Raw genomic sequence first — 15,876 nt, forward strand, 5'->3', positions numbered from 1 at the left:
ACATAATTTTCGTGACAATCTCACTAGAATGACCCAGAAAGAAACATCAACTGATTACATACCAAAGCCTCAAACACATTAATTTATCTGAACTTGCAACTGAGGCACAAGAAATAGCTTGCAGTAAATCTTCTACTCCCTTCTTGGACATAAATGAAAAATTTCATAAAATTACTGACTCACTTAAATGACAAATATGCTCCCTTAACAATCAGAAAAGTAAGAAAGAAACCTGTGCCCTGGTTACCTGAAGAACTAAAACAGGTCATGAATCACAAGACACACTGCACATCAAGCATACAAACTATGCCCTATGCCTGTAAATAATATTGCTTTCAAGCAGAAACAGACATCTGGTTTTATGTAAGTGATGGAAAAGAATTTTATGTGACATAAACAAATATGATGACCACTGTTAAGTAATACATGAGGTAGAAATGTAAGTAACATTACTGCACTGTAATGTGGTTACGTTAGCATGAGTTATGGAATGTCCATCACATGGAGGCAGATAGTACCTATGCAGACATGCGATGCTCTTTCACATTTGTTTATTTCAGGTGCTTGATAACGGCACAGCCAAAATTTGCTAATAGCATGATTTTAATTAAGCGGGACAGCCCACAACGGACAATATTTTCCTTTAGCAGAAACAGAACGGAGTCAGTTAATCTGTGAGAAATAATAAACTTAGGCACGCCCATATATTAACCAACAACAGAAGTACTCCAGCTGATCAAATTATCCCAGTCAAAGAACTGAACCAGTACTCCACACAACCTACAACTAAAACAAAACAAACACTACTCAAGTATTTCCTGGGCGTAAACTACTAATGCTATGAAAAATTCTACCTAAACCATATTACTTGCATATAAAACAAACCACAATGCGAACCAGATTGACATTAATTTTTTTCTTTTTTTTTTCGACTCAGTTGCATTGCAGCCCAAATTATGTACCTTATTACTGACCATCTGCTGCCCACTATAACAGATATCGCCTTTCATTACTGACATATTTGCATTCTTCCTCCACTATCCATGACATTAGAATATATAGTCCACAATCAGACAATTGAAAAAAATCTATTAGACAAATACCAACCAGGCTTCCATAACATCGCAACACAACATCCATCTGCCTTTGTAAAGGTAACAGAAGTCCTGAACTTCGCCACTGATGCAAAAGAGGTGACTTCTTAGCAGCCTAAATTTCTTGCTAAGTGCAGTGAAATAGTTTCGTTCCCACTTGACGTCTCGCCAGCAATGTGTCATGGCCATCACCATAAAGTCACAATGGAGGCAGGTAGTATCAGGCATCCCAGGATTGGGTTGCTGATTTTGGGGGGGTGACCAAAGAGTGAAGTCATCAGTTCCATCAGATTAGGGAAGGAAATTGATCATGCCCTTTCAAAAGAACCATCCCGGCATTTGCATGAAGTGATTCTGGCAAATCACAGAAAACCTAAATTGGGATGCCTGGATGCAGTTTGAACCGTTGTCCTCCCGAATGCGAGTCCAGTGTGCTAACCACTGCATCACGTCACTCAGTTGTATCCCCAGAGTTCAGTATCAGGTCCCATACTCTTTTCATTGTATGTAAATGATGTCCCATTGCAAATGCCACATGTACGCAAAATGACCTCCTATTGTATCTAGAAGCAATACCAATAAACCTGAAAACAGCTATCGAGAATCTGCAAGTGCTTTCAAAGTGGGCAAAGAACATGGTGTTAAAGCTCAAGCCACTTAAACTGAAGCAGTACTGGTTGGCCATTCAAGGCTGATTAGCCTGCGTGCCCCTCAATGTGTCATCTTTATGATGAGTATCAATTTGTCCTTTTCACAACTGTCGATATTCCAACCTGAACTATATCAGAAAACATCTATTTTGTACACCTGTAAATTCTTTTATGCCTGCCTCTATTATTATTGTTATTATTGACATCACTACTACTACTACTACTACTACTACTACTACTACTACTATCATTATTAGTGGCAGCAGGAGGAGCAGGAGTAGTAGAAATACTGACAGTATTAACTTTATTACTTCATAGTCGGTATCACCTACACACACAGTCTCTATACGCAAAGAAATCATTTTGATAATATTTGTCATACTTAAGTTATTATTTCTTAGGTAACTATGATGTACATAAGATACGGCATGTGTGAAACACTGATCCAATCTAAGAGGTGGCCTGATAGCCTTAATATCAGATTAAATAAAAAAATAAATAAATCTGGGGCAAACAAATATGAAAACTCAGTAGACAAGGAAGCCAATTTGTGATAAGGCACTTGGTCTCTCAAAAGATGCAAAGCATCTGCAAAAGAAAAACCACAAGTAGCAAAGGCAACTAACCCAAACAAATTTTAGGTACTCGCATTGTTAACTGTCAAGCATGTAATGGAACAGACAACTGACTTGTAAACTGTCAGCTGGGAATTGGCCGATAATAAGAATCTGTTACCAAAGCTCGACTCATGCCAGAAGTGGGGACTCTAACCTGGCATACGTTTCCACGTTGAATAGGGATGCAGTTGCCCCGTTCTGCGTTGCAGAATTAATGGCATATCCATCGCCTGCACTTCAGTGAAAAGTTTGCTGTGGCCTGCAGCAATGGTAAAACAATCTGAATACTGCCGTCCAATGGTTTCTACAATGATTCCCGAAGGGGCAGAGATCAGCATACCACTGCTTAAAGCTCTATATAGAGGAAGTATGGCGAACTTGCCGGTGGCCGCTATTTTGGACCCACTGCACTGCTGGTGATACATTGACTTCTGCAGTATATTTAGTTGAGTATATTAAAGAAGTCAACTCAACTGTCTAATGCACTGCTAAAACAGATCAGTGGCTTCAAACAGAACACGTCGCATATTTAGCAACAAAAATCTCAAAAAATATAAGCTAAATGAGTCGAAAAGCATTTGTTGTGGCAAGCATGAAAAAGTTTTTTCCCTGCTAGCCTTTAGTAATAGGAAAAGCAGATTTCGCAATTTCTGTTATGGTATCGAGTTTGAACACCTGTTTTCGTAATTAGCATTAAATTGGTCCTATCCAATAGTCAGCAGGACAGAAGGGAACCAATATTAGTTTGCAAGTGCAAGGAAAAATCTATCACTAATTTAAAGCGCTATATCGACTTACTTCTTGTTCCTGCTACTCGGTACCATGAAAATTAGCCCAATGTCTCTTGTTGTAGGAGATAAAGCATTGTATTCAAATATATATGAGCAGTACCTTAGTAAATAGAGTTGATAAACACGCCTATATGATTATGCGTGCTTTATATTTTTGTCAAATCTATTTCATAAAATTTTGTCTGGAAGTTGTTCTATGACATTAGGAGAATGATTACAAAAGTGTCAAGAGAATACAATATTTGTAAAATGTGCTTGAATAAAAACTAGGCCTATGATCAAAAATAGGCTGTAGGAAACAGTAACAACTGTATTCATATTAATACAATGTAGATTAGCAGCCAGGTTGCAACAGTAATTGTAGTCTCCTGGTAACATTAAGGGCTGCTGAATGAAAGGTAGTAGGTTCGGTACGTGCCCAGGTTTTTTTCCATATATAGAGTGGAACAAAGTATAACTTATTACTGTGAGCATCGTAAATATAAGATTATAAGTTTAAACCATACAGTACAGTCACATCACTGAGGCATTATTCTACTTAAAACTTCGAAGACACACAACACTTCCTACGCTTCACACATAACACTTGGACCCACAATGGCTGCTAATGTCACGTGATGTGGTTTCAGCCAATCGTGAACTGTGGACAGAGGTAAACGCAGGGGAAAAGGATGGCATACATTCCTCTATACAGAGCTTTACTGCTGTTATGTGACCCCTCCACCTTTTGTGTTGTACAAAACACGATGGGCACAAAGAAGTGGCATTCACTGTTCCTGCTACCAAAGACGTGTTTGTGCATGTCGGCCTTATTGGCAGCTACCTCCTCTTCTCGCAGCACATTAGACCATGTACCAGGGCTGCATGATGTCAACAATGTTGACACCACACCAGACTTTTAATTCGCAGCCCAAAGTGCAGGAGACCACGAAAGACCATGCAATATTCAAAACCTCTTCTAATGTGTGGTCCTCCAACTGAAAGGCACAATGACATTGCTTCTTATCTGGAGACGAACAAATGATTGCATCTCTGACCATGGTGTCCACATAATACTCCCGAGACTTAACTGTGATGAACCAACAATCACGGTTGAGGCCATGAAGTTCTGCCAACCAAGATTGATATGATTACATTGGCTGCTTGCAATACTGGTAGAATTCAAAATGTGCAGTGACTAATATGTAAACTTGTGATGACAGGAGGGCAGCAAACGAAACATGTTGTCAAAAGAAAGCGGCACTGATTCTTGCAATGGAGCTAATTCACACAGTAAGTGATACATATGAGGGGGTCCCCACTGTAAGAAAGGAGCTTTACAGACCTCCATATAAGGAGGCCCCACTGCAAGAAAGGAGCTTCGTAGACCTCAAAGTTGACCACCCGGAATGCCAAGAAATGTTGGTGAAGCTGTTTCTCATAAACTTCCCACTCTTCCGAGGGACCAGAGTAAAGTCTCCACGAAAGAGCCAAACTGAAGAAAACCCACAGAATTTGAAACACAAGAAAGTTGAAAAGCCAAGTTCGAATTTACCCAGGAAAAAACAAACAAAAACTGAAAAGAGCATTCATGTCAGGTGGTAAGGCTGTATAATGAATTGCCAAATGAAGTGAAAACAGTTTACTAAAATACATGTTCAAAAGGCAGCTAAAACATTCTTCAAAAGTAATGCATATCGCAGAAATATGGCTTAGAAGAATCAAAGTAGTGAATAATAATGTAATGGAATAACTACAGCACCCTGTCACATTTCAATAATGATTATATGGTTACCTGCTTTCGCAAGGAAATCTTATCACGAAGTAAAAGGCAAGACAGAAATGTCCGCTGGCTCAGTTTTTCAGGTGGAGAGAGGGGCACATAGTTGAACAAAGAGACTGGAGTTGTTGAAAGGGGGCACAGCAGCAACTTCACAGACCAAGAGTCTTCGGTGGGTGTCTTAGTGTGCTCAGCAGCAGAGTGGAACTATGTCTCACATTGCAAGTAACCAGAAGCAGTCCAGGAGTGATCAACGAGTGTCCCCAGTGCGTGTGGCAACAAAGAATGAAACTGTGTTTTATTTGCGAGTTACCTGTATCAAATTTTGTGTAAATCGAGGAACATTATATAATAGGGACTTAACGAATGAGGCAATACAGCTGTTAAAACTGCCCTCATCTTTAGGAGGAAGGAGTTGCTCTGTCCACTGGTTTTTCTGAATTGATAAAGCAAATGCTTGGATGGTTCTTTAATGAAAGCCATAGTCAACCATTTGTTCTATCCTCAAAAGCCACCTGTAATGTATGTTGTGTGTTGCATATTTTGGCCTTCAATTTCCACTGTATTACTTTGACAAATCCTATATCACTGTGAGACGATTCTTTGATGAATAAAGATAAAAAAGAAATTTAAAAAAGTTAATCACCGGTTGCAGCACTAGCCATCTGTTTCTGCCATAACAGCTATACACTTATTCAGGGTCCACTCTCAGTAGTGCATAAATACCTCGATCATAAAACATAGTCTGAAAACTCTCTTGAGCACCTAGTTCAACGACTCACATAAATTGGAAGTCTTTTAGACCTTGTAGCTACTAACAGACATGAACTTACCTACAGAATCTGTATCGAGACTGGGATTAGTGATAATGTCATCATCATGACAATGACTGCTAAGTTAATAAATTCATCAAATAGGCTAGGAGAGTATTTATGCTGGAAAGAGCAGATAAGCAGTCGTTAGCACACTACATACACAAGAATGGACATCATTATCTTCCAGTGTGATGGACACAGAATAATTACGGGCAAAGTTGAACCTGATTGTAGCTCTTGCTCTGCAGAAGTACGTAGCAAATAACTTGATTAAGGATTTTAAAAAAATAAAAAAGGGTTTAATATCGAAATTCAAAAATGCTGAAGAAGCACAGATTTTTGAACTCTCAGGTCAATAGAGAAAGTGGAAATGTTGACAGGCAAAAGTCAGAAGAAATGTGCACGTAAAAAAAAAAAAAAAAATCAATGCAGGAAGCGTACAACTTCCACCATCATATCATAGAAAGACCTTGTCAAGAACCTGAAAAAATTCTGGTCTTACATAAAATCACTAAGCAGGTCAAAGGCTTCTCTCTAGTTACTCTTTAACCAATTTGGTATAGTAATAGAAGACAGCAAAACAAAAGCCTAAGCATTACCTTTTCCATTTAAAAATCGTTCACCCTGAAGACCCATACAGACATACCATCATTTTACCATCCCATAGATACCCGTATGGGGGGCTTAGAAATAGCCTTCGTGGCACTGACTACAACTGTAAGAGTTGAAAACAAATAAGTCGTCAGATTTGGTAAGATTCCCACTTTGGTTCCATAGAGTGTACTTTAAGGCATTGGCCCCTTACTAATCTTGCATTTATTGAGAATCTCTCACCCAGTGCAATGTTCCAAGAGACAAAAAAGATGCACCACACTCCTGTATATAATAAGGGTAAAAGAAACAACCTGCACAATTACAGACCAATATCCTCAATGTCAGTTTGCTGCATAATTCTGCAGCATATTCTAATGTCAAATATAGTAAATTTACTTGAAACAGTAAACCTCCTGTTCACAGCTTTAGAAAACATCGTGAAATCCAGCTTGCCTTTTCTCTCACGATATCCTGTGAAACACAGATGAAGGGCAACACGCAGATGCCATATGCATAGATTTCTGGAAAGCATTTGACACACTGCCCTACTGCAGGCAGTTAATGAAGGTCCATTCATACAAGATGGGCTCACAGATATGAGCGGCTCAAAGATTTGTTAAGTAACAGAATGCAGTATGTCATCCTGAAGAGCAAGTGCTCTCAGAGACGAGGGTATCATCATAAGTGCCAATGTAAAGTACAATGAGACCACCCTTGTTCTCTATACATGCAAACTATCTGACAGATAGGGTGAGCAGCAATCTGCAACTGTCTGCTGATGACGCTTCTGTCTATGGGAAAGTATCATCACTGGGTGGCTGTAAGAGGATTCAGGATGACTCGGACAGAATTTCCCTTTGGTGTGATGAATGGCACCCTTTGTAAACGTACAAAAATGTAATCTAATGGAGATGAGAAGGAAAAACAACCCTGCGATGTTTGAATACAGTATTAGTGATGTGCTGTTTGACATGGTCATGTTGATTAAATAGCTGGGCATAATAGTACAAAGCAACATTAAATGAAGTAAGAAAACAAGGCTGGTTGCAAAGAACGTGAATGGTCAATTTTGGTTTATTGAGAGAATTTTAGAAGACTGTAGCTGGAGGCCGCATACAGAACACCTGTTGAGTACTGCTTGAGTGTTCCGAGATTCCCAGTAGCTCGAATTACAGGAAGACATTGAAAAATTCAAGGGTGTGTTGCTCGATTTGTTGCTGGTGGGTTTGATCGACATGAGAGTAATTTGGAAATTTCCTGTGGACTCAAATAAGAATCTGTGGTGGGAAGGCAACATTATTTTTGTTAAGTATTATCAGGAAAATTTGATACTGTCAAAAATAAGCTCATTATATTGAGCACTGTAATGTGAGCATGCCAGAGAGCACTTATGTATGTTCATCCCACAACATTATTAAACACGCATGTTTGGTTTCTTTGCCTTCATCATTACTATTGTAACTATGTCATATTTGGTTTACAATAAAGAGCAACTGTGTTTAATTAATCTCGAGCTTATTTACCCTGTCATTTTCTGCTAAAAAAAAGGTCACAGACATCAGATAATGGAACCACACCATTGTGTACTTATAGCCTATACTTTTCTATTGCTGCTGACTGTTTGATGCACAGAAAAACACAACAGAAAACTATATATACCACCTTTCAAACTTTTGCTCTTTCTTTAGTGGAAGTATACATATTCACACAAACAACCACACCCACAAATCCCACACAAGTGTGTGCTGTTGCTGAACCTATTTCCCCCCCCCGGTTACCTTTGATATTATCCTTTGAGGAGCTAATAAGGATATGTCTTGCTCCTACAATAAGCACCTGGCCCTCTCCATCAAAATCTCTACACAAGGCCCCTATGTTCTCCAGGACCTGCAAAGCTCGGCACTAGGTTTCACAATGCTTGTGACCTGGTATTCTGCACCAGGTATTCCTGTAGCATTTGACCTATGCCTCACCCATAACTAACACCGAGCAGCACAACCCTTTTTTTTCTATCTTACTTTTCTACTGACATAGCTTTAAAGTTGTCCCTACGCACCCGTTAGACTACATGTTGTTCAAAAATTGAATGAGGCTCTTCTACTTCAAGTAATAGGTTAAAGTGATAGCTAACTGCAATTTGAAATGTGATATTTGAAATGTGATTTCTGAGGTTTTCTCCTTTTGCCTATTTCTTGTAATCTTTTCTCAGCTCCCACTGTCTCTTTCCTCCTTCAAACTATCAAATTCAAAATACACCATTTGCAATTCTGCCCTAAGGGCACAAAACTTTCTTCCCTATTCAAGGATTTTCCTTTCTTGACTACATAATATATTGTCATTATGTCACCATCATGGCAAAACTACTGCTCTCTTGAGGGTCAAGCTAAAACGTCAACAGATGCAGAACATTCCCACATGCTTAGTGTGTTCTCATGAGCACTTTCGAGTACAGAAACCTGCACTGTGAAAGATCTGTTATCCCCACCTCCAAGACGGTGTAATTCCCTGGGCACATGTATATCCACTGCCCTCTTGGCAATCATTTCCTGCAGTTTACATCCATTCAGCAAAATCATACTGTATACATGAACTTGTTGGAAACAACAACACTGACATTTGTTCTGATAGAAACAGCTGGCAGATCTGTTTCCAAAACCTTTAACAAGAAACAAATTCACATCAAATAGAAAAGCTGTGTGAATTTCCTCAAAAACAATATCAATGCAACAAGAGTGGGAGTATTGTCAACAATGAGCTTGTTATGTTGACTTTTGATATAGTTCAAAGCTTTGTTTCTAATGGTCATTAATGTGAGCAGCTCATGTCGGTTTCCACATGGAGGTTTGCAGCTATTGGAACTTTACAACATACAAGGATTTTGCTTCTCTTCTTATCAATTTTCATAATATACCTTTCTGAGAATACTTTGTTCATGCCTTTACAGCCTTCTGTAGACTCTTTAGATTCAGCCACCAGTGCTATTATCATATGCAAATCTATGCAAAGTTATATCCATGTATTGTTATTCACTAAACATATGTATATTGACGTTTGTTTACTGCATTTTCGATGTATGTTTCAGTGTAATGGGGAATCTCATTGTTATGAGAAAAATTTCCTGTAAAAAAAAACAAACGTTTATCTCAACCGCTGGCACGATTAGAACTTGCATTTTTCTTTTCTGTCCTCAAAATGAGCTTAAAAGTGTGAGTTGCAGGTTCTACACTAGCACCATGGGGGAGAAAATGATTATGGGACTTGTTGGACAACATTAGGCCTATATAACTTTTTGTTCTTCCCAATGAATCAGAGAAGGAAACAAAACACTGCCCAATACACTTGCAACAATTCAATTATATTGATGTGCATGTCCTTACAGACATATATACCTTCAATTCCAAGCAATAACATATCTCTCCAATGCAATAAACTCACATGTATCTACATTTGGAACCATAAATTATATCAGACTTCATTCAGCAACTCTCACGTCCCCAACAGTTGCTACTATTAAAAATTACAAACATTGCGTTCTCTAGCACGTAACAGCAAATTTACAGCTTGGCTTCAGTACCATCGGCCAGTGCAACAATCGCGAAATAGTTGAGAACATGCGATCGATTATGCCGAGTACGGGAACGTTTAACATGTTGCTTCATTTATTTCCTGAAAACATGGTAAAGAAATACGGAATACTGAGGAAAATTCTGCAATTTCATACTGTTTACTTACCGATTTCAACCAATTTCTTCCTTTCATCGTTTGTTATACTTCTCCTGTACATTCCAGGATACTTCTTGTAAAGCGACCCACGGAACAGCCGCAAGTAATTGCCGACCTACACAACAATTACATTCACTCAGTAGTAAATCATTGTTAACTAAATATGACTGCATCATTGTAGCAGGATTTACAAGCGGTTATTAGAGATAATTTTGAAAGGCTATAATTAGAAAACTAAAGGTGTACCTCTGATCCAATGCAGTAATATTCCCCATTTTCTTCAACTTGAAAACTAATAGGTTTGTCACCATAAGTTCTAATAGCCATTCTTGCCTACACACAACAGGCGAAAACCAAAACAAATCACCGATAATACCGCCACCAGATTTCACTTCGGACGAATTACAAAGCACTCTCTTCGCAGAAAGTACAGACTTGAGGGACGCTCCAACGGAAGTGAAGCAATATCTGCCATCTATATTGTGTTTGGCACAGTGTAACAAAGCCTTTGGCGTAGACATTTAACCATGCATTTAACCAGTGATCTCTAGATAGTATTAACATCTTTGGATACAGCTGTCAAGTGGCGAGACAGTTTGGTTTACAGGAATCGATATAGAAGTGTATCGGTTACTGTTGCCGGTAACATGACATTATTTAAAGAGTAGTATGCATCAGGCGTTCTGTTAAAGGATACACGTCTTAATTCAAAACAGTATCGTCCTCTTTTTGTGTACGTTGATTGCTATTAAGAAGTAAAGTAAGCAGAATTTGACATACTGTGTGCTACAGTATCTGTGGGCAATTGGTAACTAGGAGTGGAGTCCTTGTGGGCGTCAATTTAGGGGAAGCGGTACTGTGGGTTGTTGAAGTGTAGAGTTGGAATGTTTGGTGTTCTTACGGGTGTCTTAGTAGTGGAGTTTTAGGTTGTTTACGAACATCAGCCTTCACCGAAGCGATGACAACTTCGGAAAAGGGTAATAAAGATATTCAGATTTACATTGGAAGTAGTCCTAAAGGTTTTTATACTAATGCCGAAAAACTGTTGTAGGTGAAATCGCAAAGCTTCAGCAGCACCTCGCTTTACTGAAAGAAGAATATGTCAAACTCCAGGCACATGGAAACGAATTAGAGAGGAAATACGCTCTAGCCGCAGCTGCTGCGGGAGAATTGAACGAAAATAGTTTCGTTTCCAGACTGTTGAGGACAGTAGCAAATCTCTTCAATCAACAGCTATACAGGTAATGAACAAAATGATTAGCCTTTAACGTGTGATTGTCTCCCACAATAAAGATTCTTCTTCCTGATTTGGATTTCACTGTCATACTTTATATTTTAAAAAACTATCCTATGTTCATTAAAGAAAACAACCAAACTAACTGATGGTTTACTCGTTGATTCACTTGCTCTGATCTGTTATTACAAACATACTTGCTTTCAGCACTTAATTTCAAACAATTCTTCCCACAAAACAGACCCATTTCTGATCACAGTGGGCTGTAATGCCTACACATTGATCTAGTAAAACCCTTATTTTTCTCTTCTTGTTCCGTCTAAAATTTTTGTCAACATTAAATTCACGTCTGAATGCCGTATAAAGGCTTAAAGGGGGTCAATAATCCATAAATTTGATTTGAACACAATAGTCAGTTATCTTACACAAGAGGTGTGCATTGACTTCTCTCAAAGCAGTCCATGGAATCTCACTCTGTGCAACTTAGTGTTTTGCATACACTCCTTTTAATACAGGGCTTGATAGTAATATTAAACACTGTGCAAACCTCCTTTCTTTTATGAAAAACTTGACATTTTGGAATGTTTCTAGGACACTTAACAAAGCTGGTACATCAACTTGGTGTAAAAAGGATTTATGGAAGTGTAGAATGGGTATCTTGAATCAAGAGTCATCTGTCTTAATATCATAAGCCGTTAAAACTCACTGTACAGTTTTTCCATTGGAATCTGTAGGATAATAGCTAGTGTTGTGTTAAACATAACATAGTAAACAAAAGTTTGTTGCTCAACACAGCTTCAGCAATATAAATTCACATTTGCTTATTATTGTACACGCGGTTACTCTCCCCTACATCTTACTTTAGTTGCCTAATAACTGGAAAACACAAATTGCTGTCATACTGGTATCTATAGATCCGTTACATGCTTTGTGAAAGTTGAGAATGTCTTTCAGTGAATTGTACGTCATTGATGAGAGAACTGTAAACTAAACTTTATAGCCGAAATAAAATAACTGCCACTGACAGAGGTCAGTGAGTTGAAGGGGCTTGGGTGGGAGGTAAATCAGTGTTGTCAACTAGAAGGGGCAAGCTACAGGATCATGCAATTGTTATAAATCATTCTGTGTTCGGTTCTCCTTCTGCTATCTCATTATGTAACTTACTTTGCCTGTATGTACCTATAAAATGGATAACACTGGAAGCACATGGAACCCAAGGAATGAGGAGTTAGCTGGCTTCTACCACTCAGCTCACTGAAATGCCAGTCTCTAGCTTATACTTCCATTAAAATAACATTGCTCTGTGTTGCTATAATGAGAGTGTTTATGTGTGCATTTTCATGATGTTTATTTTTCTGTGCTTGAATTACACCATTTCCATTCAGTGTTTGATGGCATTAACAGCTTTGTTGTTTGCTGTTAGTAAGTATTCTGTTGTGCATTATTGTCCCACAATTTTACACATCAGTCACGTTGAGGTTTTTGTTGTTCTACACAGAAACACACAGTATCTATTATGATTCAAATTGCCGTTGCTGGCATTCTACATTCATTTTGGTATTCAAAATTCTGACCTAAAGCCTGTTAATAAATTTTCGTATAAATATAAGTAGGTGGTAATCAGGTGTGTGTTGTTTCCTTACATGAACTGAGAGGTTGAAAATCTCTCGTTTCCCATTTTTAAGGTCTGTTAACATCTTGGTTTCCTTGTCAGGGTGTTGGCCATGTCATACAGGGCTACTATAAATGATTCATTTGTTTTCAGAGTTCTGTATTTAACAAAGTATTACGTATGTAAATATGATTGATGCATTAATAAAACCATAAATTCTCCAGGTTTGCATTTTGCACTGTACAACAAAGGTAGTACGAGTGCCCCTCTGGTCACACAATACACATCCAAGTGATGATAAAGTTTGTTCCATTCCACATGCAGCAACACCCTGTCAGTGGTCAGCACAGCAGCATTGATTTGATCTCTGAGCTATTCCCATTTTCTTGCCAGAGGGGGTACATAAACACAGTCCATGATGTATCCCAAAGGAAAAAAATCACAAGGCATTAGAACAGATGACCAGGAGGGACAAAGAAACGAAACCACTTCATCTTCACCACTACACCCAATCCAATGATGGGGAAGTTCATCGTTGAGGTAGTGACAAACATCATTGTCCCAATGGTGGGTACCCCATATTGTTGGAGGATGAAATTCTCGAAATCAGCAGCCAGTTGTGGAAATAAGCATATCTGGAACACATCTGGGTAAGAGATACCAGTCAGTCTCCTTACAGAAGGATAAATGGTTCCTACAGCTTCGTTTGTGACTTCGCATAGAAAATATTGATTTGCAGAGCCCCACATTTTCACATTGTGATACTTAACAGTTCCAGATAAATGGAAGAGTGCTTCATTAGCAATTATCAGCTTGGTGGAACCTCAAGTGCTTCCCACATTGTGACACTTGGTTGATCGATACTGTCTGTTTACAGACACAGCCAGTGTCCCTAAATTAGCAACACTAATGCACAATGTTCTGTTTGTGTGGCAGTTCTTTTCTGTAATTCCTTCTGAATGCGAGCTTCACTATTGTAACAGATATACATCCTGCATATTCGAGCACACGGAAACTCGTTTCTTGCTCATTGACCATCGTGTCAAGGCACTGCATTTGTAATGCCAACAGGTGGGCACACCACAAACTCAGTGAGTTTAAGATCCTATTCAAATGTCAGTCGTATTTGTACACACCTGAAAAATATAGAACTTTGAACCTGACTGAATCATTTATAGTAGACCTGTTTATTTTTAAAAAATTAATGGAGTTTGGGTATAGCAGGATGATGCTAATATGGAAGATTTTGTGGATATATCAGTTTTCCCCCCTCTTCCTGTGGCAACTACTCTCATTATGTTAGGTGTACTAGGGTTGGCTAAGAAGTCCAGTACTGAGACTAACCATAAGGTTTAAGTCTGCATGCTTTGTGTGGGATGGTCTATCCAACAAGGGAACAGGATGAAACTTCCTGGCAGATTAAAACTGTGTGCCAGACCGAGACTTGAACTTGGAACCTTTGCCTTTCGCGGGGCAAGTGCTCTACCATCTGAGCTACCCAAGCATGACTCACGGCCCATCCTCACAAGCAGTGGCTAAGCCATGTCTCTGCAATATCCTTTCTTTTAGGAGTGCTAGTTCTGCAAGGTTCGCAAGAGAGCTTCTGTAAAGTTTGGAAGGTATGAACGAGATACTTGCAGAACTAAAGCTGTGAAGATGGGGCATGAGCCGTACTTAGGTAGCTCAGATGGTATAGCATTTGCCCACGAAAGGCAAAGGTCCCGAGTTCAAGTCTCAGTCCGGCACACAGTTTTAAGCTGCCAGGAAGTTTCATATCAGTGCACACTGTGCTGCAGAGTGAAAATCTCATTAAGGGCACAGGATACATCACCGTATAGAAGTGTATCAAGACTGACAAATTTTCTAAACTTTGAGGCTGACATCCCCTATTCTCAGCTTCGGCTACTACCTCCACCACATATTTAATCAGTTAACTCTTGGAGGAGGTCACATCTGGTATGCATTTTGCTTCTCATTGTGAGACAGTGATGTTTGAATACCAGATTCATGGTGGTGGTTATGTTACAGGTTCTGCTAATACTAACACACATTCAGCGTCTTAAGTGCTTCACAGTATTTTACAGTCAGTATGTGCCCTATAGAGTGATTGATTCCCCCTGCGGGTCTAGGGGTTAGAATAGGCCCGCGGTATTCCTGCCTGTCATAAGAAGCCACTAGTGGCCAGCCACCAGCAGCCACTAGGCGTTCCAGGGCTCAATTTAATGCAAACACTTGTGACCCCAAATTGTTTTCCTCTCTGGCCACACCATGGGAGGAACGAAAGGCTAAGAATGGCAGTGAAGCTTATTCACCCCGCTACCTAGTATGTACAAGAGCTGAAGGGGAATACTTTGTGTCCATTAAGCCTCATTTCTATGAAGAGCATTTAGAGCACAAGTTTGTGTAGGGCTTGTCTAAAATGCGCTCTGGGTCAGTTTCAACAAAAACAGCATCCTCTGCACTGTCGCGGGCATTACTCGCTTGTGACAAGTTAGGGGACGTTTCAGTTACCATCACGTCCCATAAGAGGTTAAATATGGTTCAGGATGTTATATTCCATAGGGACCTTCTTTTGCAGTCTGATGACGAGCTGCATGCCAATTTAGAGCGGCGAGGTGTTCATTTCGTCTGGCACGTTCATCTGGGTCCGACGGATAATCAGGTTGCCACCAGTGCCTTCATCTTGGCCTTCGAGGGTGATACATTGCCTGAGAAGGTCAAGGTGATGATCTACCGCTGTGGCGTCAAGCCCTATACCCCTCCCCCCATGCGGTGCTGGAAGTTTATCCAAATGTCTTCCCGCTGTAGTTCGAGCCTCACATGTCGAGATTGCGGATGCCCATCACATCCCAATACTCAATGTGCCCTGCCTCCCATCTGTGTCAACTGCGGAGAGCATCATTCACCTTCTCGCCAGGCTGCAGGATTTTACAGAAAGAGCGGAAAATCATGGAATATAAGACCCTGGACCGACTGACCTACACTGA

At 39.6% G+C, this 15,876-nt stretch overlaps 2 protein-coding genes across 2 annotated transcripts in view; one reads left to right on the forward strand and one right to left on the reverse strand.

Annotated features, from left to right (window-relative positions):
- LOC124711513 (SWI/SNF-related matrix-associated actin-dependent regulator of chromatin subfamily B member 1) overlaps positions 1–10,470 on the reverse strand; it is a 123,694-nt gene extending 113,224 nt beyond the window's left edge. Inside the window, exons 1-2 of the mRNA XM_047241628.1 lie at positions 10,290–10,470; positions 10,053–10,158 (exon numbers count right to left, since the gene is read on the reverse strand). Of these exons, the coding sequence (XP_047097584.1) occupies positions 10,053–10,158; positions 10,290–10,370 (187 nt within the window). The 5' untranslated portion in view covers positions 10,371–10,470. The remainder of the gene's footprint in view (positions 1–10,052; positions 10,159–10,289) is intronic.
- Positions 10,471–10,623: 153 nt separating this feature from the next.
- The window catches only part of LOC124711185 (rabankyrin-5-like), a 431,684-nt gene continuing 426,431 nt past the window's right edge, over positions 10,624–15,876 (forward strand). Inside the window, exons 1-2 of the mRNA XM_047241114.1 lie at positions 10,624–11,020; positions 11,095–11,284. Coding sequence (XP_047097070.1) covers positions 11,002–11,020; positions 11,095–11,284 — 209 coding nt within the window. The 5' untranslated portion in view covers positions 10,624–11,001. The remainder of the gene's footprint in view (positions 11,021–11,094; positions 11,285–15,876) is intronic.

The sequence above is a fragment of the Schistocerca piceifrons genome, chromosome 8 (genome assembly GCF_021461385.2).
Source record: "Schistocerca piceifrons isolate TAMUIC-IGC-003096 chromosome 8, iqSchPice1.1, whole genome shotgun sequence".
Lineage (NCBI taxonomy): Eukaryota > Metazoa > Arthropoda > Insecta > Orthoptera > Acrididae > Schistocerca > Schistocerca piceifrons.